A 22,730-nucleotide genomic window follows, 5' to 3' on the forward strand; every position below is an offset into this window, starting at 1 on the left:
AGGGGTCGGAAGGGCAGGGACCGTCGCTCCGTTCTCCCTCCGTTGGCTTTCTTGGCCTTTGAGCACATGGGGTCATGTGTGGTCCCTGGCAGAGGCTCACCCCCATCTCCGGGGTTCCCTTTGAGGGGACACGGCAGCGCTGGCTTCTCCAGAGTCGGTCTTCTGCCCCTGGGTGCTGGGGGCAGGGCTGTGTGGGCTCACTGTCCGCAGCACAAAGGGAGCAGGTCTCGGACTGTCCCTGCACCTCACAACTCAGGGCTTCGCTGCCTTGGAGACAAGAGTGTGGGGGCCTTGCCTTCCGTTGCAGGGAGAGGCCTGGGCTGCCTGTGCACCCGCCATCTCTGCACACTTGCCCGGGGAGCCCAGGTGCGACCGTTCACGTCCCCCAGATACCCCACTTTCCGGCCATGGAAATGGGTTCATTTCTGGGAATGTTTAATGCAGGGAACAGAGCCCTAGTGCTTATCAGCTGTGGGGAGGGGAGGGGGGTGATAGCCGGCTGGCCTCGGAGAGGGGGATGGGGATGCTGGAGACCAGAGCCCACGATGTGGCTGCCGCCTGTGGGGCTGGTGTGGGCCGAGGGCTGGGGGTCTCCGGCAGCCATGGTCCGAGGGCATTAGACGGGTCTTCTCACCTGGGTGTGAGAGGCACGCATCAGGTGCCTGCAGTCCCAGAGCTCTGGGGGCCTTGAGTACGGCCCTTGGACCCTAAGTTGCACCGACGTCCCCTGCAGCTCTGGTGTGGGAAGCATGTGAGAGCAGCTGGGAGGCCCTCCACGGAGGCTCCAGGCCCCTTTCCCTACCCCAGGGGAGCCCCCGTAATTGCTTAGGCCCAGGGGGACCCCACAACAGGGGCTGGTGAACTGGGATAGGGCTGACATCTGTCTGTGTGACCTGCGTGTCTGTCTGTCCAAGCTCTTCACCCCATGATGGAGATTAGGCTGCACTGTGCATGGGAGTCGGGGGACCCGGAAACTGTCAAGCTGGGGGCTCCTGAGTCGCACCAGGCCGGCCTTCCTGGGTCTTCCTGTCCCAGCTGTGAAGCCCGTGCCAGGTGGGCTGCCCCACACCAGGTGGGGGGTGGGAGGGAGGGGCTGGGGGAGCTGGAGGTGTGATGAGGTCTTGCGGGACCCTCAAGGGTGGTCCAAGTCATGTAGACCAGCAGGGCTGAGTTAGGGCACCTGCTGGAGCTTGGGTCTCCAGAGAGGGGCTTTGAGGACCCCGAGGACAGGTGGGGGGGGTCCCTAAGCAGGACAGGACTCTGAGCAGTTTCTGGGGAGCGGAGTGGGGGTGGGGTCCCTGGGGTCAGCCCCAGCCCTGAGGGCCTGATCTCCTGATTATGACGCTGGTGCTTCCCTCAGCAGCCCCCCAACAGGAGGAAAGGCTGCCCCAGGGTGACCTGTTGAGGACAGCCCGGGTCAGCTGCAGGCTTTGCCTGCAGAAGGCGGCAGGCGGGAAACACAAGGAGGTCAGCAGGTCGGGGCGCAGCAAGGGTGCTGACGGCCTCGCTTGGTTCTTCTCCGGCAGCTGTCCAGAAGGGCCCGCGGCAGCCAGCAGCCAGTGTCCCTGCACCCGAAGACCGCAGTCCCAGTGCGAGGTCCGCCGTGCTGGAGGGAAGACTGCTGCTGGAGGTGAGCCCCCTTGCCATGCGAGCGCACGCCTGGCCGTCCATGCCACCCTGGCCCTGGCAGGTTGGACCGCCGACAATGAAGTAGAAGTGTTTCTGGACGGAGCTCCAGGATGGCCCTGGAAGCCATGGAGGTCAGGCACAGGTGCCCGGGTGGGGTCCAGCGGCTCAGGACGGAGAAAACAGGAGTGACATTGGTCCACGTGTCTCTAGCCTGAAAATCGTTTCCCGCACCAGGTTTTCTCATCACTTGTCCTTGGAAGAACCTGTTACCAGCTGAGCTGGTAACACTGACAGCGGACAGCACGCCGAGCCCCCAGGACCCAGCAGGGGTGCCTGGCTGGTCCATGTGTTGGTCTTATCTTGGGACATCAGTGGCCCAGGGCGGCCTTTTCCCCAAGATGGGGCCTCCGACCCCGGTGAAGGGCTGTGCCCTTCCCGACCCTGTCACGAGGCCTGCCTCGCGTGGGGCCGGGGAGCGCTGGGGCTCGGTTTCTCCCGTGAGCTGGGCCGGCGAGGCAGAGCTCTCTGGGCTGGTTCAGGTCATTGTGTGCGGAGTGGGGCTCACTGCCGGTACCTACAGCCTGGAGCCCAGGGCCTGGGTTCGCCCCATCTCAGGAGGGCCTGGAGGACCCAGGCGGCCCATAACCCAGCTGCTCAGGTGCCCCCGAGCCCACGCCTCCCCAGTGGTCCTTGAGGGGCCGGGCCCCATGTCCCCTGCGTGCCTCTCGGGACCCTGCCACCCATTCCTCACCTCTAGCCCTGTGTGGCGGGCGGTTCTGTCTCCCCCGGTGAGTGTCCTCGGCAGCGCGTACCCACTGGTCTGTCAGGCTGACGTACCGACGGGCAGAAATGGTGGCTCATTGGAGCCTTTCACACTGATGACCTTGAGTCTGCTTGGAGCCAATCAGGCTCTTTCCTGGGTGCTGGCTGCAGCCTCGCTTGGGTCCGGCCTGACCCCCAGCTGTCCTGCGGCAGCCAGGGTGACCTGTGGGTCCTGTGGGGGAGCCCCGGCTGCTCGGCCTCCAGGCTGGGGCCGGGCTGCCGTGCCGGCACCTTCACCGCAGGGACGATCTCCGTGGCTGGCTGCTCACCGTGTCCTCTGCCCAGGGTGCCGGCACCCTCACAGACGACAGGGGACCGAGGCTGCCCCAGGCTCGTCCCCTCCCGCGTCTTGCTCACTTTCTTCCATCCACCCGTCACCTCGATACGCCCCTGACCGCGTCAGCAGCTTCCCACGGTCTGTGCGAGCTCCTGGCTGCTCCGGTGTTTGCCGCCAGGGCTCCGGTGGCAGGCATGTGCCCCTCGGGCCCCTCAGCCTCAGATGACTTCCCGTGGCCTCACCTGAAGGGAGGCGCAGTCCAGGGCGCGACTATCTGCCACTGACAGATGGGCAGATGGAAAACGCCTGTGCTGACCGGAGGGGAGCCAGAGAGGCTTGTGCCTAGAATCTGGGGCTTCCCACCTGCCCACCATAACCCGTGACTCCCCATGGTCCCCTAGGATTTTCCACAGCCTCCCACAGTCCCCACAGGGCCCCCCCTTACCCCTATGGCCACCATGACCCTTTATGAGCCCCCATGGTCCCCAACGGAGCCCCACGATCTCATGATTTTCCATGACCCCATGATTTTCTATGACTCTCCATGGCCCCCAGGGGTCCCCCAGGGAGCCCCAAAACCTCACATACCTTCCACCTCCCCCAAGGCCTTCAACCCTGCTGACGTGATTGTTCTCATGAAGATCAAGCTTATAAGTCATTTCCTTTAGAAAAAAAAAAAAAAACGAGGAAGTACATACTTAAGTTTAATCTCCATGACACTTCAGTATGGTGGGTGCCTGGGGACCGCCTTCTTAGAGCCCTGCAGGTTTCAGTGCCGTCTGGAGCAGAGCATGGCTTCGGGCAACACAGGAGCTTTTAGAAATATTGTGGTTTCCATAGGAGATATATTTTCATACTTCATTATTTATCATGTTTTTCTGAATCAGATTCTTAAATATTAATTTTTCCTCTAAAGTTGGATTTTTCTGTCAGTGCTGGTAAGCTTGGGGCTGGAAAACATTGTGCAGGCTTGAGTTTTATTCCTGGTGAAAGATGATTGGCATTGCTCTTTTTCTAATTCATGTTCAAAATTAAGATAAAATCTTAAACATGAAATCTTTAAACTTTGTCCCAACTGCAAATATGGGAGCATGAGCCCACAGCACCCCGATGTCCTGTTGGAGCCCAGGGGACTGCTGTGTCTGCACCACTCCTGTCCACACTGCCACCCTCTGGCCCTCTGTGGGTCCCCAGCAGCTGTCCCACCCTCCGCACAAGAACTGGGTCTCCCCGAGGGCCTCAGGACGTGGAGGGGACACTGAGGTCCTAGTATAGCTGAAGCCCAGGAAGTGGCCAGGCCTGTGCCTGAGGGAGCACAGCATCTCCCTCAGAGCTGGGAGGGCAGGAAGGGCGGTGCCTTGCCCCAGACCTGCCTCTGGCCCAGGGTGTGCGGGTCTGGGGAGTGACCCTCTGGGACAGGACCCAAGTCTGCAGGTCAGTGTGCCCGGGCACAGGGGCTCTTCCACTGGCCCCCCACCCCCCTCCTTCAGAAGGAGACTGAAGTCTCCTTCTGCCGCCTCTTGTAGCATGCTCTCTGTGACCACAGAAGTTTCTGGAAGTTCCCCTGGGTTGAAATGAGCTAGGTTGTATAGCGAGTGTTCTCCTCACTGTATTTCTATTGTGGGGTCCAACTTGAGAATTAGAGAATCTTTTTGAAGTTTAAAAATATTCCCTAACAGCAAAACAAACAAATCCAGCCACAAAGAAAGAGAAAATAAACAAGAAATCCAGCTCTTCTTTCCAATCCTCAGTCTCTGGAAGACTCAGAGTTTAGGGCAGTCATCATAAATTCACAAGATTCAAAAGGCCTGGGGTCTGATGTCTGCTGTTTTTAGATGAAAAAGACAAGATTTGGAGCTGTTGGGGCCCAGGGTCTCTGTTGGGATTGGGCCAGGGCCTGGTGTTTCTTTGTCCATGGTTAGTCCTCTTGGGCTTGTGGCCCCTCAAGCAGCCAGTGTCTTGGTAAAGGCTCGGGGCAGGGGGAGACGGGAGGTGTGGGATAGGAGAGGCAGGTTCTGGAAACATACACATTTGGTCGCAAATAGCAACGTCCTGGGTTTCTAGTCGCACTTCTAAGATGGGCTGTAGTGTTCAGTGTGGACATGGCAGTGTGCTAGTGGGAACTGTGCACGACTGGCCACCTGGCGCTAGCTCGAGTTCAAGCATACCAAGGGTACATTTTCTAACACTTACCTGTAAGGTCACGCATGCTGAAATTTGTTCTTATTGCTGGTGTGGTGTGGCCACCATCATAATGAAGACACACAGCAATTCCATTGTGCCCAGTTTTCCACAGGGTACCCATGTGTGGCTCCCCAGCCACCACACTGTGTTCTTCAGCCCTTGTGGTCTTCTCCAGCTGCCATGCTCAGGACTCCTGGGGTGGCTTCCTTCAACAGGGAACTCAGGGAGCAGTGACCCAGCCCCATGGCGGCAGGGAGCACAGTTGGTTTTTGTCACTCCGTGGTGTGCTCACATTTCAGTGTACTTGTCCTCTAACTAGGGCGGAATGATTGAGTTTCCAGGATTTGGTGTTACAAATAAAGCTGTAACAAACACACATGCAGGTTTCTCTGTGAAGCTTGGTTTGGATTTTGTTCGGGTAACACCCACGTGTGAGGTTGCTGGGTTTTGTGGTAAGTGTGGATAGGAGTGTCCGCACCCTCATGAGCAGCGATGCTGAGCACCTTCTCGTGAGCTCACTTGCTGCCAAGGGAGGCCATTTGTACGCGGTCTGTGCAGATATTCGCCCACTTAAAAAATCAGGCTATTTGCTTCCTTACTTTTGACTTGGGCTTCTTTGTGTATTCTGGACACACGATCTTTGTTGAATGTATGATTTGTAAGTAATTGCTTCTAGTCTGCCTTGTCTTTTCATTATCTTGACAGCGTCTTGCAGAGAATGAATGTACCTAATTTGGACAAAGCCCAGTTTATCGATTTTTTAAATAGATCATTGTATTGGTATCACATTTGAGAATGCTTTATCTAGGCTGAAGAGATTTTTATTTTATGTTTAAATATTATTTATTTATTTTATGTTTGTCTCCAAAGTTTTATAGTTTCCTGTTTTTACCTTCAGGTTTATGGCTCTTTTTAAGTTAATTTTGGGCTCATGGTGTGGGGTTTGGGCTAAGGTTTGGGCTGAGATATACTTGTTTTGCATGTTAATATCCTTGTGTGTGCTCTAGTTTTGTCAGTCTGTTTTTGGACTCTCTTCTGCTGTTGACTGTGTGCATGATCTTTCACGAACAGGCACCAGCCTGCCTCGGTCACAGCAGCTGTACAACATGTCTTGAAATTGGGTAGTGTGACTTTTCCAATTTGTGTTCTTTTTTAGGAATGGTCTTGGCTTTTCTAGGTTTCTCTGGTTTTCCATATAAAATTTTAGAGTTAGCTTGTTGCTACCTACAAAAGTTACTGCCAGGATTTGGACTGGGGTTATGTTAAATCAGTAGGTCAGGTTGGGAAGAACCAACACCTGCCAGTGCTAACCCTAGTGCACGGGCACACCATTTGGTCTCTTGCTGCTTTCCTCCCTGTCTGTCATGTGTGGCAGGGAGATTGCATATATTGTTAGGGTTAGACCTAAGTGTTTTCTGTCTCCATTGTTATTATACCAGAACTTTTCTTAATTTCAGTTTCATTATTATATGGAAATACTATATTCCAATATTATATAGAAATCCATTGCTCTCTAGAAATAGAATACCATAGAAATGACTTATTTTTCTAGGTTGACTTTGTAGCTGTGAACTTGCTGAATTCATTAGTAGTCCTTGTGGGGTTTTTTGGTAGATTCTGTGGGAATTTTTAACATAGATTTTCATGTTGTCTGAAAATAGAGACAGTTTTTATCTACTTGTTCAGTCTACACACTTTATTTTTCTTGTCTTACCACTCTTCCGGGGCTCCCTGACCACCATAGAGTTCTCTGTCAGGCTTGTTCCCGGTTGTGAGGGGAAACCTGGAGGCTTTCAGTGGTAAGTATTAGCTTAGATTTGTTTTTCAGGTTTTGTTTGTTCTGTTTTTGGTACATGCCTTATATCAGATTAAGAAATTTCCCTCTCGTCCCTGTTTTCAGAGAGTTCTTATGACCGACGGGAATTAAGTGTCAGATGCTTCGTCTGCATCCTTTGACATACATGATCAAGGCTTTTTTCCTCCAGTCTGTTGAGATTATAGCGACATTGATCCATTTTCCAACATTGGCCCAAACTTGCTAGCTTAGGATAGGTCTTATTTATATGTTGCTGGATAAAATTTGGTTGTATTTTGTGGGGATTTTTGTGTTTGTGTTCTTGAGAAGTATTTTTGTAGTTTCATTGTAGTGTCTTTGGTTCAGAAGCGTGCTGGGGCAGGCTTCAGGAAGTTCCTTGAGAGTGCTTCCTTCTCTTCTGTTATTTTCCCTGAAATGTTTGTTAGAACTCACCAGTTTATTGGGGAATATTGGGAGTTTTCTTTGTTAGATCGCGGGGAAGGAGTGGAGAGAGAGAGTGTGTGTGCTTGAGCCATGGAGGAGGCGCAGGGGGGAGGGAGAGGGAGCAGCTCAAGCAGACCCCCCACTGAGTGTGGAGCCCAACGCGGGCTTGATGCCATGGCCCTGAGATCAGGACGGGAGCTCGACCCACTGAGCCGCCCAGATGCCCCCTTTGTCAGAAGATTTCAAACAATGGATTCAACTGCTTCAGTCACTGTGGGACCGTTGAGTCACCTGTTCTAGTGTGAATTCTCGTCGTCTGCGTCTCTCAGGGAGTCGGTCCATGTCCTCTGCTTTGCTGAACCTGCGGGTACACAGCAGCATGTTGTCCTGTCAGCTTTGTCTCCTTTCTGGTTCTGTTGGTAATTTGTGACTCATTTTTTTCTTAGGTTAGAGGTTTATTCATTTTACAGATGTTTTTCAAAGACACAGCTGTTGGTGTCATTGGTTGTTGCTATGGACAGAATGTCTGCATTCCTCCCCTGCCCAATTAACATAATTTGAATTCGTATTAGACCGAAAGCCCCGTGTGACGGTGTTAGGAGGGGGGCTTCGGGGGGTGCTTAGGTCATGAGGGTGGCGCGTCATGGACAGGACTTACGCCTCAGAAGAGGGACCCCAGAGAGCTCCCTTGCCCCTTCTGCCCTGTGGGGTTAGTGAAAAGCCATCCATGAGCCAGAAAGTAGGCTCCCACTTGACCTCTGTCACTGGGTGGGGTGCTCTGTAAACCCCAGTGACATCAGGTGGTTGGCGGGGTTCAAGTCTTTTATGTCCTTGTCGGCTTTCTGTGTCGTCTCAACCTGAGAGACGAGTGTTGGCGTCTCCTGGCGCCATCGTGGAGTCGTGTCTTTTCCTTTCGGCTCTGTCAGTGTTGCCTCGCACGTCCGCAGTGCTGCTGGGGAGGATGCACACGTCCAGGGCTTCCGTGCTCTCGTCGCGAACTGACCTTCTCCACTGCGACACGTAAAGCGCCTCTTTGTGCCTGGCCGTGTCCCCTGCTCGGGGGTCTCCTTCTTCTGACCTAACCCAGGCAGCCGGGCCTTCTCACTGCTGTTTGCTGGGCATGTCTCGTCCGTCCTTCTCTTTCTAACTCGTTTGCGGTGACACACGTGAAGCGCGTGGTTTCCAGCCACGAGGCGGGCCGCGGTTTGTTCGGCGGCGAGGGGAGCGCATTCACACGGAGCCCCGGAGCCCCGGACGTCCTCCAGGGGGGCCCTGAGGTCTCACCCCCTCGGGCAGCGCTTAGCTTCCCTGCCGGGGTGGCAGCGGCCGTGGGGCGCGGGCTCAGCCAGCGAGATCTCTCCCAGAGAGGGCCTAGCCCTTGCGGCTGGGGTCCCCGCACGGGCACCGCGGGGCCGGGGCCCTGCTTCCTGGCGCAGCCCCTCCCAGAGCCCCCGCCCTGCCTTCCTGGGTCTGTTCCGCACGCACCCCCGGACTGAGCAAGGACCGCCGCAGGCCACGCACAGAGGCTGGGGCTCCTTCCCCCACACCTGCTCCCTCCTGGGACCCTCTTCCTGGTCCTGAGGCTAGAATGCCACCCCCCGCCCCCGTTTCTCTTGGAGCTTAGCCTCCACGGCCCTGTGGTAGTTCTGTGCATGGACCCAGTCGGGGGACCGAGGACCCCGGCCCTGACCCTCCCGGGGGGCAGCTTTCCCTCGGGCACTTGCACACACACATGCCTGCTCGCCTGCCGGTTGAGCTTGTCGGTCGGTGGAGGGTGGTCTGTCCTCAGAGAGGGCGTGGGGCGGGGGCACCGGCCTCAGCTCACCTGGCCTCTAGCTCCAGAGGACAGCCACGGCCTGGGCCGTGCGCACTGGTGACAGCAGCGCAAGTTCATGTTGTTTGAATGTAACTCAGACATGGAAATGTCCTTGTCACAGCTGTGGAGCCCAGGAGCCTGAAATCAGTGTCACTGGGCCAAAAGCCTGGTGTGGGCGGGTGGGTCCCTTCGGGTGGCTTTAGGGGAGAGTGTTCCCCATCCCCCTGTCTGCCAACAGCCAGTCCTCCCTGTGTTTCTGTGCCCGAGGAAGGACACCCATCCTGTGAGTGTGGGGCCACCCTAATCCAGAGTGACCTCAGCTTAGTGCAACCACAGCCGCCAAGATTCCTTCTCAAATCAGGTCACTGTCCCTGGTTCCAAGCGCATGTGACTTTGGGGGCTGCTATTGAGCCCCATACACCTGTCCACTTTGCAGGGCAGGAGCCTTAGGCTAGAGCACAGGCTGGGGCAGAAACTCGGGCTTCCTCACCTCCAGGGTCCCGGTGCTGACCTGCTCCTGACGCCAGAGCTCGGTCCCCCGGGTGCTGGGGCTGTTCCGGACCCCAGGGACTCACCCGGTCCTCAGTAGCCCGGAGGGGCAGATGCTGTCACTGTGACCGTTCTACAGATGGGGAAGTGGAGGCACGGAGGGCTTCTCTAGGTTGCCCCTGCCACGTGCCAGCAGAGGCAGAGCTGGAACTGGCCCCCACCTCTCCCTGTGGGCCTCCCCCCAAGCTGGCATCGGGTGGCCCTGTGGGCTCACTGGTGAAGGGCTGCTGTCTGAGCCGGAGGCCTGGCTCGGCTCACTCTACACCCACAGAGCATTTCCAGGCCTTGCTTCCAGCCCCAAAGCCTTTGGAGCTGGCTGGCTGGGGTGTCGTGTGTCAGACTCGGGGGCACAGTCACAGAGGCCCTCCGTCCCCACTGGCCGGACCGAAACAGGAAGGAGGCGGGAGGGTGCTGTGGCTAGTGGGGCCCAGTGCCAGAAGGCAATGGAGCTCGTGGTGAAACCGGCATCGTAGAGGACCTCCTCCAGCATTTCATGGAGAAGGTCAGTCGGAGCCCCGTCGGAAAGTGGAGGGCGAAAGACCCCAAGCCTCCGACACTTCCAAGGGAAGGCCGGCCGAGCGGAGCCAGAGCGCGAGAGGCGGGCGAGACGGCTGCTTGGGGCATGAGTGGGTCTCCGTCAGACCAGCCTCCCGGGGGAAGTGTAAAAGGAAAAGCTATGAATCAAGGAGTCAGTGGTTCCTTCATGATTCCGCAAAGTCCTTGGGAACGACTGTGGAAATCATTTGGGACAGCGGTGACCGGGTGTGGGTCCCTAGGCCACTTTTCACAGACACGACACAAGCTCAACACAGAGCACAGCCAGCGCCAGGGTGCCCAGGTCCAAGAGACACTCCGCGCGGGGCATATGGCCCTGCGGCCATGGGGGTAGAGCCACCAGCCCCTCCCATGCTGCAGGGTTGGGATCCGGGGGCATGGCCGGGTGGGTGATGGTACCACAGGCCAGCTGCTGACCCAACCTCGGCCCACAACACAAGGACAGGCCCAGTGCCTCTGTGGAGCCCGACAGCCCGGACAGACCCAAAGATGCCCACATCAGGTTTGTCCCCACCAGAGCTCATGGCTCCGTCGTGGCTGTGGGGCTTCCTGGGGGCTGTCCCCACCCATTCCTAACCTCCAGCACATAGGAGGGGCACAGACCCTTCCCAGGACGGAAGGCAGCTCAGTCAAACAAGGGAAACCAACCAACCGGCTGATGGCGGGTGTCTCCTCACAGCGCCCATGAAGGGAAAACAGGTGCCGCGAAAGGGAATAATCAGAGGTTTTGGAAAAGCTCAAGAACTGAAAGCATGAGAGCAAACTTGGGAACCGTGGGAAGACCCAGGGTTGATGCTGAAGGGTCACTTCAGCTTCTCTGAGAGGAAAGGAAGCTAGGTGGAGGATATAGGCCCCAAGAGGCCCACACGCTCCAATTCCAGAAAGATTGGGGGCGGAAACCATCCAGGAGGGTTTCCCAGAACCGAGGGCTGGGTTTCCGGCCCGAAGGTCCTCCTGCACGGCCAGCAGAGTGGACAGAAAGGACCGGGGTGTTCGCCTTTCTGGAGTTCCAGCTCCGCCACCCCTACCCCGTGGCAGTGAGAACTTCCCAGGCGCTCCCAGAGGGAGGGAGCAGGTTTCAGGGAAAGCGCTGAGCCTCCGGGTCTGGGCCTCACGTGGGAGGCTAGAGGCCGGAAGGCCCCTGGAAAGCGCCTGCCGTGAGGGAAGAAGGTGTTGTCTTCCCCAGGGGACCCCACGCCTGCCTGCTCAGAGCGGGAGGCCGAGAAGAGCAAGTGTGTGGCCCCAGCAGCAGGGGAAGGAGGTTCTCTGCACACCCAAGATCTGGGTACTGCCCCACCTGTGTCAGCTGTGGAAGCCTGTGGTCGTAGAGGCTCCGCTCGTGGACTCACGGGGGCTGTGAGGCAGCCGTGTGAGGACGGCGGGCAGGTGCACACAGCCCCAGGCCGACAGCGGTCCTCTGAAAATGCTGGAAACCCAGGGGCCGGCCGTGAGCCTGGGGGCGCGGGGCCGCCTCTAACAGGCTCTAAGGTCCTGCTCGGCCTTGACTCACTACCGGACGAGCCGTCCGCGCTGCAGTCGCCCCAGCGTCCTTGGGCGTCCTTGCTCCTCGGCAGATCTCTTCCGACCTGTGGTTTTCGGCCCCGGGTCTCTTCCCGAGCCTGCCTCCTGCCGGCGGTCCTGTCTCCGCCGGGGCTGGCGACCCCTGGGCAGCAGCAGCAGCAGACTGCCTCCTCCCGCCGTTCTCTGGCTGCCCCCGCGCCCCGGCCCCCACTTCCCCTTCCCTCTCCAGCCCCGGATAACTTTCATGGGCTCTTCCCGTTATCCTCCTGGGCCTGATTTGGGGGAGGAGGAGCCAGAGCCGGTGCGGGCCAGGAAGCCCCGAGTCCATGTTTGATGGGACAAACTGCGGGGAGGGAATGTGGATGCAGGCTGGTTGCGTCCAGTGGGCTGAGCTCTGGGCTGCCCCAGGATCCTCGGGAGGGGTCCCAGCCGTTCCCAGGCACTCCTGGGCCTGGGGATGGAGACTTCTGCGGGGCCCTTTCTGGGGGGCCTGGAGGGGGGAGCAGGGAGCCAAGAGCCGCACTGGTATGGTTTCTGGACCAGTTCTCAGGACCCTAGAGTACAAGCAGAGTCTTCCCACCTTCAGACCGTGGCTCTTCTAAAGAAACACATAGAAACCCAACTTCCCACTGGACCTCATGAGACAAAACTGGCCGGAGCCTGTCACCTTCGGTGGCTCGTCCGCATGGTACTCCACCGAATGAAGAGGCCAGTCCCCAGTCACACCGGCTGAGAAGAGCAGACGCAAAACCCCAGCCAAGTCATGGCCAAAACTTGGGGCTGCCTGAGACAGAAAGGCGGACACAGTAGGGATCCACCTGAAGGACAGGGCAGGGCTGTCAGGCACAGGGGGACAGTGTAGCGTGGGGGAGGGCGAGTCCCAGCCCACCGAGAGGGGACTGGACTGGGACAGAGGGGCCTTGGGTTTGGGGCCTAACTCCCTGGTCAGGAGCAAGTGCGGGGGCCATGCCCCACCCCCAACCTGCTGAGGCCGACTGGCTTCAGGAGGGGCATCCTGCGACCCGCTCTGCCCCGACTCCTGAAGGATAGCAGTGCAGGGCACAGGGACGTGCTGGTGTGTTTCTGGGGACCCACGGCTGGTGACAGGCCATGGATGCTGCGACCCTCCAGAGGTTCTCCCTCCTCCTGGTCCCCAGGCTCCTGCTTTGGTCTTTCTGCTCTGAGGAATCTGCCTTTAGTTATCTTCTGTTGTACCTGCGGGACCCAGTCTTCTGGAGCCCCTTGCAGTTTCTTTCGGGGTTCAACAGAGGCCTCAGGCCAGGAAGGCCAGTCCCCCACCTCACCTCCCTGGCCCGCTGCCAGCCTGACGATGTGCGCGAGGCATCCCAGGCTGACCTGAGTGCCCTGCCCACTGGCTCGTGCCTTTTCCGAACCTTGTCTTGCCCTGGCCTAAGAGGTTGTGCCCTCTGCCCACCCAGTGGCCTCCCTATGGGGTCAGACGTGCATGGCTCCTGACCCCATCTCTGTGACTGGATCGGGTGTCTGAGTCCTGACCAGGCTTGGCCTCTTTTTGGCCTTTAGATCATTAGGACTCTCTACCATGAGCCTCCCCATCTATTAACCTCTGATGATCTAACATGAACCCTGACCTTCCACTGTGAATCCCTGACCATTTACCATGGACACTAGACATCCCACTGTGAGCCCCCAGTCACCTACTGTGAATGTGCCACCAACCACCATGAGCTCCTGACCACCCCCACGAGACCCTGAGCTCCCTCAGGTGCTGAGTTGGGCTCACCGGGTCGCCCTCACTACTTAGCGATCAGTGCGTTCCTTTGGCCCTGCTCTGATGGGGGCCTCCTAGGCCTAGACACCTGTGTCCCACTGAGAAGGTCCCCAGCCAAGGGGAGGGTCCCGGGCCAGCCCCTGTTAGGGAAGCCCGGTAGGAGGCGCACAAAAGGGCCACATGATGTACCTTGTTCACTTCGCCGTTCTAGTGTGTTCATCTGTGATCACTGAGAAACGGCAAACCGCGTCATCATGTGAAGGGTGCATTTCTGGGGGAAGGGCCGGCACTTGCGAGGAACTTTGGGCCATTCTGGATCATCCTTTGTTCACAGGGGAGCAGCTGAGCCCCTGACCTGCCTGTCGCCTGGGCTCTGGAGCGCCTGGTGGGCCCCCCACCCCTAGGGTGTTGGGGATGGCCCACCAGCACCCCAGGCTCTTGCCCCGACTCCTTCTTAGGAGGAGGCAGCCAGCACTCCCCCAGGGCTACAGGGTTGGCCCTGGCGGCCCTCCTTCCTGACAGTGGTTTTCTGGGGGGGGGTATCCCTAAGCCACCCCAGCCCCCAGCACCCCCTTTCCTGCTGCTTCAAAGTGGCAGGGAGCGGGGGACAAAGCAGGCTCGGGCTCTCCTGGGGGTGGAGCTGCCCACGTGTGGAGAGAAGGTCCAGAACTTGTCCAGACGCAGGCTCTAACCCGGAAGGTCTGGAGTGACCCGCAATAGCCAGACTGAGGCTGATCATCCAGGATGTGGTCAGAAAGCAAGGCCAGACATTTTGGGGGTCAGCCAGGTGCAGCCCTCCAACGGTCAGGAGCCCCGCAGGAGGGCCTGTGTCCTCCAGATGGGCTGTCGGCGTCCCCAACGGCATTTATTTCTCGACTGTCCCTCACTGGCCTGACTTTTCAGGAACTAAACTTCACACTAAGACTTTTGTGCTTAGGAACTAGACCCCAGGTCTCAAATACAGGCTTTGTTCTCACTTTGCTGGTATCAAAACCCACGTCGGGCACAGAGTCTTGCGTTCCGGTTGCACCGTGACCGGACTAGGAGTAGGAATCGCCGGGGTTGGTTCTGTGCTCACTCCCCGCCAGGTGCTCCTGATTCTCACACAAGGAGACCGAGGCCCAGAGAGGTCACTTCACTTGCCCAAGGCCACTGAGCTGAAAGGGCAGCACACGGTTGAAGTGTCCTTGAAGTAGCCGCGTGGGACGAGGGACGGGAAGTTGACACTCGACACCGCAGCCTGCTCCCAGTGCGGGCCCCGCGAGGCCAGGGGGGCTCCAGAGCTCTTGTTTCCACCATCGGCCCGGGAACCCCCCCACCCAGGCCCAGCACCTCCCCTACCCTGGAGTCTGCCTCAGGGAAGCGGCTCCTGGGGTGGAGAAGGCCCCGGGGACCCCAGGGGCCACGGGTTAACCAGAGCCGGGGCCTGCGGGTCCGCACCTGCCTCTGGCTCTGTGGTCCTGCCGCGGTCGGCCAACTGCATCTTCCCAGAACACTTTGAAGTGCCGTTGCAGCTCCGTGGCAGAGATTCAAGGCTGAGTGTGCTGTTTGTGGCTCTATAAACAGCCGGTCACGCCGCTCCCTGAGCAGGAACGGGCCTCGCACGCACACGGGCCCCACGGAGAGGCCGGGAGGGATGTGGCTCCAGCAGCCGCCCGGTGCCCGCTCGCTCGCGTGACGAGTGCCTGCCGTCTGGGCCTTCTGTTGTGGCTCGGTAACCGCGGCGACGGCTCTCGGGGGACCCCCCCATCCCTTCATTCCAGGGAGGAGCCGTGAGGGGCCCTTTAGAATTCTTGTTTCTCTGCCGTGACCTTGACAAAACGATCTTTGAAGTACTTGCTGGCTGTTTTTTCTGCCACGGGACTGGACAAGGTCAGGATATTCAAAGTTTTGCCAAAGGAAGTCCCGGGTTTTCCAAACATTTGCCTTTAGCCCCACAGAGGGGCTGCGGGGGCCAGCGGCGTCCGGCGGGGCCCTCACCCCTCACCTGCGGTGACCCCGCTCCCTGCCTGAGCGGCAGGTGCACGTTTCGTGACTTTCAGTAACTGAACAGAGATGGGATTTTTTTTTTCCTCCATTAAAAAAAAGCTCAGTCTTCAGTTTGGGACCGAATCCGTTTTTCCACTTGGAGAAGTGACCTCATTTTCCATGTACCACGTTTAAAAAAAAACACACAACTCTTGGAGGATTAAAAAGAGACCGGGGGAAAACAGACGTTGGCGATGCGTGTTTGAAGGACGGTCCCACATGTGAGAGTCTTCGGCGTGACAGTTCTGGCGCGGAGAACCAGTGTGATATTGAATCCATATGAGGCGGCAAATAGTGTCTTATGGTCTTTTCCTTTTTTTTAAATTTCTGCCTTGCGAGTTAAAATTAAGGTTGTTTTTGGTTGTGACTAATCTCATAAAATCCTTTTTAAGAAGGCATGTTACATGCTCCAGCCTCGAACCGTCCTTTGGTCTCTGAGCTGTGACCAGCAGACTCCGTCCTGTGCGGCAGCCTCTGCTCCGGGAAGAGCTGTGCAGGGAGCTGAACCGGGGCCTCTCCTCCCTTCTGGCTGCGCTGCTGCGGGGTTTGCGGTGACCGAGGACCGTGCGCCGCAGACCCGCTGCCTGGCCAGAGTCGCCATCGCCGCACCGTGTGGCCGTTGGTCTGACTGCGCACCCACTGTGCATGTCACCTGACCTCGCGGCCTGCTGATGACTTAGGTTCACCTTGTTAGTCTGTTAGCACAACTGACGCCCTTCCTTCTCATAGCCCCTCCGTGGACGCCAGTGTATCCCCACCCGCGTCTGTCCAGATCCCACGGGTGGGGCTGCATGGGCATCCGTGGTTGGGGACTCCCCTCCGGGATGCTGTGTCGCCATCAGTGAAGTGTGAACCGCCGTAGTGACATTGCCCTGGTTTGTCCAGTGTCTCTGTCACTGCATGGGGAGAGGATAGTACCAGCCTTTTCTCCCTGCGGCTGCCGGGAGCCCACCATGGGCACCCGTCCCAGAGGCTTCAGCCCTGCCTGTCCTGCTAAGCGCGGGGCAGGAGGGAGGCCGATCACACCCAGGAGGCTGGCCGCTGGCACGGGGACAGTGGGGGACAGGTGCCCTCTTTCCTCTTAGCAAGGGTCCCACCCCAGCAGGGCGACAGCTGATCTAAATGTCGTCACATGCCTCCACGTCTCTTTGGCCTCAGGCAGAGAAGGCAGGACTTCTGATAAAGGATATAAGCAAAACCCAAATATTTATAGGTGCTCCCGCCAAATACTGTGGGTCTCAGAACAGAGGCACCGGGGCAGGGCAGGGTTAGGGCACATGTACAGCTCTCAGCTGGCCCCCCAGGGTGAGATCCAGGCGAATACTGGACTTGGCATTCACCACTCGGAGGTGTTAGGACATGGGGACCAGACGCTTTCTCTGCAGCTGCCTGGGGATTCAATGACAGCACAGTTTGTTTGACTCCTGGAGACAGTTTGCCTGAAACCTATGCTGTATGAGGTCAGTTTCCTCCGTCAGAAGTACAGTGGGATTCCGGGGTGGGGGCCAGGTGGGGGGCATTGCAAGGAGATGGACCATTTAAATCCACGGCCACGGCTGGACGGCTGCGTGAGGCTGGGATTTCTTGGCCGAAAACTCAGCACAAACTCGGAGTCCTGTCCTGAAGCCACTGCCCTGGTGTTGGCGCCTCTAGTCAGAAAATTGTCCTCAGCTTTGGAACCGTCAACTCAGGAGGAACCACGCCACTCGAGGGTGATCAGAAAGGGTAGTTTTGTGTCAGAAATCTTATCCTAACGACCTGCGAACACCTAGCTTCTCCAGTGCCTCTTGGACTGGTTTTAAATCTTACTTCTTCCCTCTTTAGGAAGACCTTTGGCGAGAGTTTATTTTGCATTTTCATGAGTGCTGTGACTTTCCCTCTTTGAATTATACTTCAGCGGCTGAATGTGTGTCTCTGCATGAAGCTGCCCCGAGGCTCTCTCGGGAACCCTGTGGGGGCCATGCGGTACCGTCTTTGGGAAGAGCGCGCAGGATCTGGTCAGTAGGTGCTTCCCACACCCCTAGCCCCAACACGGAGAACACACCCCCGAAACTACAGTTGTCTTGTGCCTTGGAAGGAAGAAGGCAGAAAATCTACAACTCGGTTGTACGGAAACAAAGAAGGGAACCAACCGAAAAGACAAGGTGTCACCAGAAGAAGACACGTTCACCACGGACAGGGTCTGTGTGGCTCCGTGAGACAGAGGTCTGACCACAGCACCATGGAGTCTGGCAGCTCGGGCCCCGTAGGGTTCACGGTACTGGGGGCCTCTGGCCCTTCCACGGTCGTCCTATCCTTCTGCCGCCCAACTACATTCGTGCGGGAGCGTGAAGGTGCAGAGCAGGGGAGCTCCCCGGAGCCCAGCCTCCGCCCTGCGGCATTTGAATGGAGCCGTTTGTGCGTTAGGCTGATGTTACTCGGAACAAAGTCATGTCACACTGCCAAGCAGGAGCCGAGCTAGGGCTTGGGGGGTGTGTGCTCCTCTTGTTTCAGCAAGTGAATTTCTGAAAACCTCTAAGGAACAGAAAATACTAAGTTCCCCCAGGAACAGCACACAGCTTGGGAGGGGAGGGTAGACGGTGAATTCTGCAAGGTCAGGAGACCCTGCACGGAAGCGTGGTGACTGTGTCGCGAAAGAAGGAGCCCCAGTGGCCACAGGCGTAAGGTGGCACTCCACGTCAGCTCATCTACTCGGTAAACGGAAGGCACAAAATCACCCTGTGGCTGGCTCTCCAGCCCTGATCAGACCGATGGACAAAAAGCAGTACTGACAAACGGCTGACAGAGCCTCATTTACTGAAAAGCCTGTTTTTTGGGGGTCCCTGGGGGCTCAGTTGGTGAAGCGGTGGCTTTCAGCTCGGGGCATGGTCCCAGGGTCCTGGAATGGAGCGAGCCCCACAGTGGGCTCCCTGCTCGGCAAGGAGCCTGGTTCTCCCTCTGCCCTGCTGTGCTCTCTAGAATTCTCTCTCTCTCACAAATAATAAAGAAAATCTTCCAAAAAAGAAAGAAATTAAGGAAAGAAGGAAGGAAAAGAAAAGCCCGTGTTTGTCCAGTGGTTTGGCCTGACGCCTACTTCCTATGCCGCACTCATGCATGAGCTGGGGCCCATTTCTGGACTCCCTGCGACAGCCATGCCCTGCCTGGACCCGGAGCAGAGCGCCAGCCGGTGTGGTCCAGAGGTCGCCCCCTCCCTCCCCACGTCTCCTGTGTTTTGTAGCTCTGAGGGCACGCTTACCTCCCGTGCTTCGCCTCAGCTCACTCCCTCCAAACACGGGGCACAGACAGAGCTGCATCTACTGACGGGTTCACCTGGGCACAGCGCGCATCTGCACGGTACCGAATCAGCCCCAGGAACAAAGGATGTCTTTGCATTTGTTCAAATACAATTTTGTGTCTCGAGATGTTTTAAAGTTCTCTTCCCATAGGTTTTACACATTTCTTGCTACGTTTATTATAAAGTACTTGGACCTTCTTTGAGATGTTTGTAAATGATCTATCATCACATCCTCTAATTTGGTCATTTTACTAATATAAGTACATAAAGATTATTGAATATATGTATTTAATTTTATATCTTGCCTCCTTAAGTTCTTTTTTTTTTGAGTTATTTTATCATTGGCTTTCTAAGGTTTTCCAGGACAACGGTGATATCCTCTGCAGACAGAGACCATTTCCTCTTCCATTTCTCCCCCCTCCTGTTGGTTCCTCCGGACTCACGGCAACAGCTCCCTCCCACGGTGCTCAGGAGTCAGCCTTCCTCTTCTTTAAAAGGCTGGACAGTAAATATTTTCAGCGCTGCGGGCCGCACATTGCAACTACTCGGCTCTGCTGTTGCGGTGCAAGAGTTGCCACGAACCATCAGTAACGGTCAGGCATGGCTGTGTTCCAGGAAAATTTTATTTACAAAATCAAGCGGCCAGCCAAATTTGGGGCCAAAGTTTGCACACACTGGAATGGGAGATCATGGGTGTCTGCCTTGCTGCTTGATCTTACTGGAAACAGAATATTTCCCCACTAAGTAAGTTGGCTCCCTAGGAATAACACACACACACACACACACACACACACACACATACACACGCTCACACACTGTCATGTTAAGAATGTACCTATAGGGGCGCCTGGGTGTCTCAGCAGGTTAAGCTTCTGCCTTCCGCTCAGGTCATGATCCCTTCAGGGTCCTGGGATCGAGCCCCACATCAGGCTCTCTGCTCAGCAGGGAGCCGGCTTCCCCCTCTCTCAGCCTGCCTCTCTGACTACTTGTGATCTCTGCCTGTCAAATAAATAAATAAAATCTAAAAAAAAAAAAAAAAAAAAAAGAATGTACCTATAATGCCAGTAATGTACGAAGTTATAGGAATTTATAGGAATAAATTCTTTATTATAAAGAATAAGTGTTGAATTTTGTGGAAAGCTTTTTTTTTTTACCATCTATGGAGATAATTATAAGGCTTTTCCCCTTAGATCTGTAAATGTGGTGTGTCATGCTAACAGATTTCCTAATGTTGAGTCAGCCCTGCATCCCTGGAATACATCTACTTGGTCATGGGCATCATATTTCCTTAATGTGAAGCTGGAGTGTGTGCGCTAATATTTCATTTGCACGTTCTCATTAATAACAAAAGGTCTGTAATTTTATTTTTATTATATTTTCCTTATCAGAGTTAAGTGTCAATGATATAGCTCTAAAAATAATTAGAAAATTTCCCTCATTTTCTAAGCTCTCGGCCAGTTGATGGGCAGTGACGTGATCTGATCTGTAACACTTGGCAGAATTTGCTCTCATTCTTGTGGGCTGGCTTCTTGGTAACTTCTCCTGTCTCTTCTACAGAAATCAATTGTTTAAGGTTCTGTCTTTCATGAGTCCCTTCTGGTAAGTCATATTTTCCTAGGAAAACGCATACTTATTTAGGTTTTCCAACGTATTTGTAATGAGGTCTTTCCTGACTTCCATTTCATTGGTTCGCATCGACCACTGACACAGGACTGCTTTCCAGTATTTGTCCCATCCATTGGTCGGGCCCGCTCTTGGCCCCATGTACGCAGACGCCCAGGCCCCGTGATCAGCTGGGTGCTCGCCTCTGTGCTGGTTCCCGCACTAGGGTTACTCCGGTGTTCGGTCCCTGGTTGGTAGGTGCTGGGTTATTTCCAGGGTTTGACTCCTGTGCATAAGGCCGCCATGAGCATTCTTGTTTGCGTGTTTCTGTGAACACACCCATTTCACTTGGGTAAGCACTAAGAGTGGGATTTCGCTCACAGGAGAGATGCACATTTGTTTTTATGAGGAATCGCACAACAGTTTCCCAAAACAAGATTACGCCTTTTACGTTCTTACCGTGATGCTTCGTATCTTCACCAACGTCTAGTGCTGTCTGTTTTCTCGACTGTGACCATGCCAGTGTGTATGAAATGGTTTCTCAATGTGATTTCCATTCTGTTTCCCTGATGACTAGTGATGCTGGTGAATTTCCATCTGTAGACATCTCTGTAATAAAGGGTTTGTTCAAGACTTTTGCCTATTTAAAAAAAATTGGGTTGTTCACCTTTTTACGATTGATTTATAGACATTCTTTATGTATTCTGGATAGAGTCCTTTGTCTATATACTGTGAATACTGTTTTCTTGGTTTGTAGCTTGTCCTTTTTCATTTTTAAATAGTGTCTTTTCATAAAGCCCAGCTTATCGGGTTTTTTCATGAAGGCCTAGTGTCTTTGTGTCCTATCCAAATCTGCCTATCCCCAACTTAGGAAGACAATTTGTTGTCTTCTAGAAGCCTTGTGATTATGGGGTTGAAGCCTTGTGATTATGGGGTTTTATCTTTGGGCCTAAGCTATGTCTTGAATTAATTTTTGTGGAATTAGATAGGAGTCAGTGTCGATTTCTTCCACTTAGACAACCAGCTGTCCCAGACACAATGCCATGTTGACCTGGTTTCCACAGCTTTACACTAAGTCACAAAGTCAGCATAAGTTCTAACATTTTGTTCTTCTTTAACATGCTTGCTTTAGTAAAATGGGCCCTTTATGCATATAAACTTTAGAACCAGCTTGACAGTTTCTGCTGAGAGAAGAAACGCTCCTGAGATTGGGATTGGGATGGCATCACATCCACAGACTGACTTAGGGAACTTGGCTCTCTACCTGCATGGGGTCTTTCGATCCAAGAACACTGCATATCTCTTGGATTATTCGAGTCCTGCATGTCTTTTATTGGATTTATTCTTAGGCATTTTGTGTTTTCTGATCTGTGACTAGAGTTTCCTTTGAGGGAAGGTTTTTATTACAAATTCAGTTTGTTTAGGGATGACTGGGTGGCTCAGTCAGTTAAGTGTCCAATGTCAGCTCTGGTCATGATCCCAGGGTCCTGGTTTCAAGCCCCTCATCGAATTCTCCACTCAGCAGGGAGTCTTCTTCTCCCTCTCCCTCTGCTCCTCCCAATTTTCATGTTTCCACGCTCTCTTTCTCTCAAATAAGTAAATAAAATCTTTTTTAAAAAAACAAATTCAATTTGTCTAATAGATATTAGGCTATTTGGTTTTTCTAGTTGTTCCTTTTTTTTTTTTTTTTTTTTTTTTTTGAGAGAGAGAGATGAGTGAGCACACGTGGGGGTGGGGGGCAGAGGGAGAGAGAAAAAGAATCTCAAGCAGGGTCCATGCCCAGTGCAGAGCCTGATGCAGGACTCAATCTCATGACCCTGAGATCGTGACCTGAGCCAAAACCAAGAGTTGGATGCTTAACTGACCGAGCCACCCAGGTGCCCCTTCTAGTCATTCTTGTATCACTTTGGTTAGTGTGTTTTAGAGAATTTGCCCATTTCACTTAAATTGCTTAATTTATTGAATTTCATTCTTAATCTTTTCTTACTAACCTTTTAATGTCTGAAGGACCTGTAATGATTTTAAATCTCTGGTGTAATTTGTTTATTTCTTGACCAAATTTGCTGGAGTTTATCTATTTATTAATCTTTTCAAAGAACCAAATCGACTTTGTTGTAGATGTTTATTATTTAGAAGTTTTAAGTAACATCATTGTGGGTTTTTTTCACTTCTTTAAAATCTTTTTTCTTCCACTTACATTGGATTTAATTGGCTCTTTCCTCGAGTTTCATTAGGAGAACACACACCTTCTCCCCTCCATAGCTCACTGGGCACTGGCTTCTCTGCTCATCCGTGCTTGGGAGTTACTAGTTCCCTGTGTTCTCATCATGACTCATGACAAGGGCACAGATGTGTGTAGTTACACACGGTCGCGCTGTTTTCCATCATTTAGAGGTGAGGGTATTTGGGTTTAAGTGGCTGCCATATTCCTAGAATGTCTAGAAACCTTCAATATCAGTAATTTAAAAACTCTTAGAAATTGAT

The 22,730-nt window shown here is 54.8% G+C and overlaps 1 protein-coding gene across 2 annotated transcripts in view; it reads left to right on the top strand.

The window, feature by feature from the left end:
* Positions 1–22,730, top strand: part of AHRR (aryl hydrocarbon receptor repressor) — a 78,340-nt gene that overhangs the window by 35,250 nt on the left and 20,360 nt on the right. For both annotated transcript variants that reach the window (XM_059416792.1, XM_059416793.1), the window contains exon 4: positions 1,527–1,630. In XM_059416792.1, coding sequence (XP_059272775.1) covers positions 1,527–1,630 — 104 coding nt within the window. The remainder of the gene's footprint in view (positions 1–1,526; positions 1,631–22,730) is intronic.

Source organism: Mustela nigripes, chromosome 12 (assembly GCF_022355385.1).
Source record: "Mustela nigripes isolate SB6536 chromosome 12, MUSNIG.SB6536, whole genome shotgun sequence".
NCBI classification, from domain to species: domain Eukaryota; kingdom Metazoa; phylum Chordata; class Mammalia; order Carnivora; family Mustelidae; genus Mustela; species Mustela nigripes.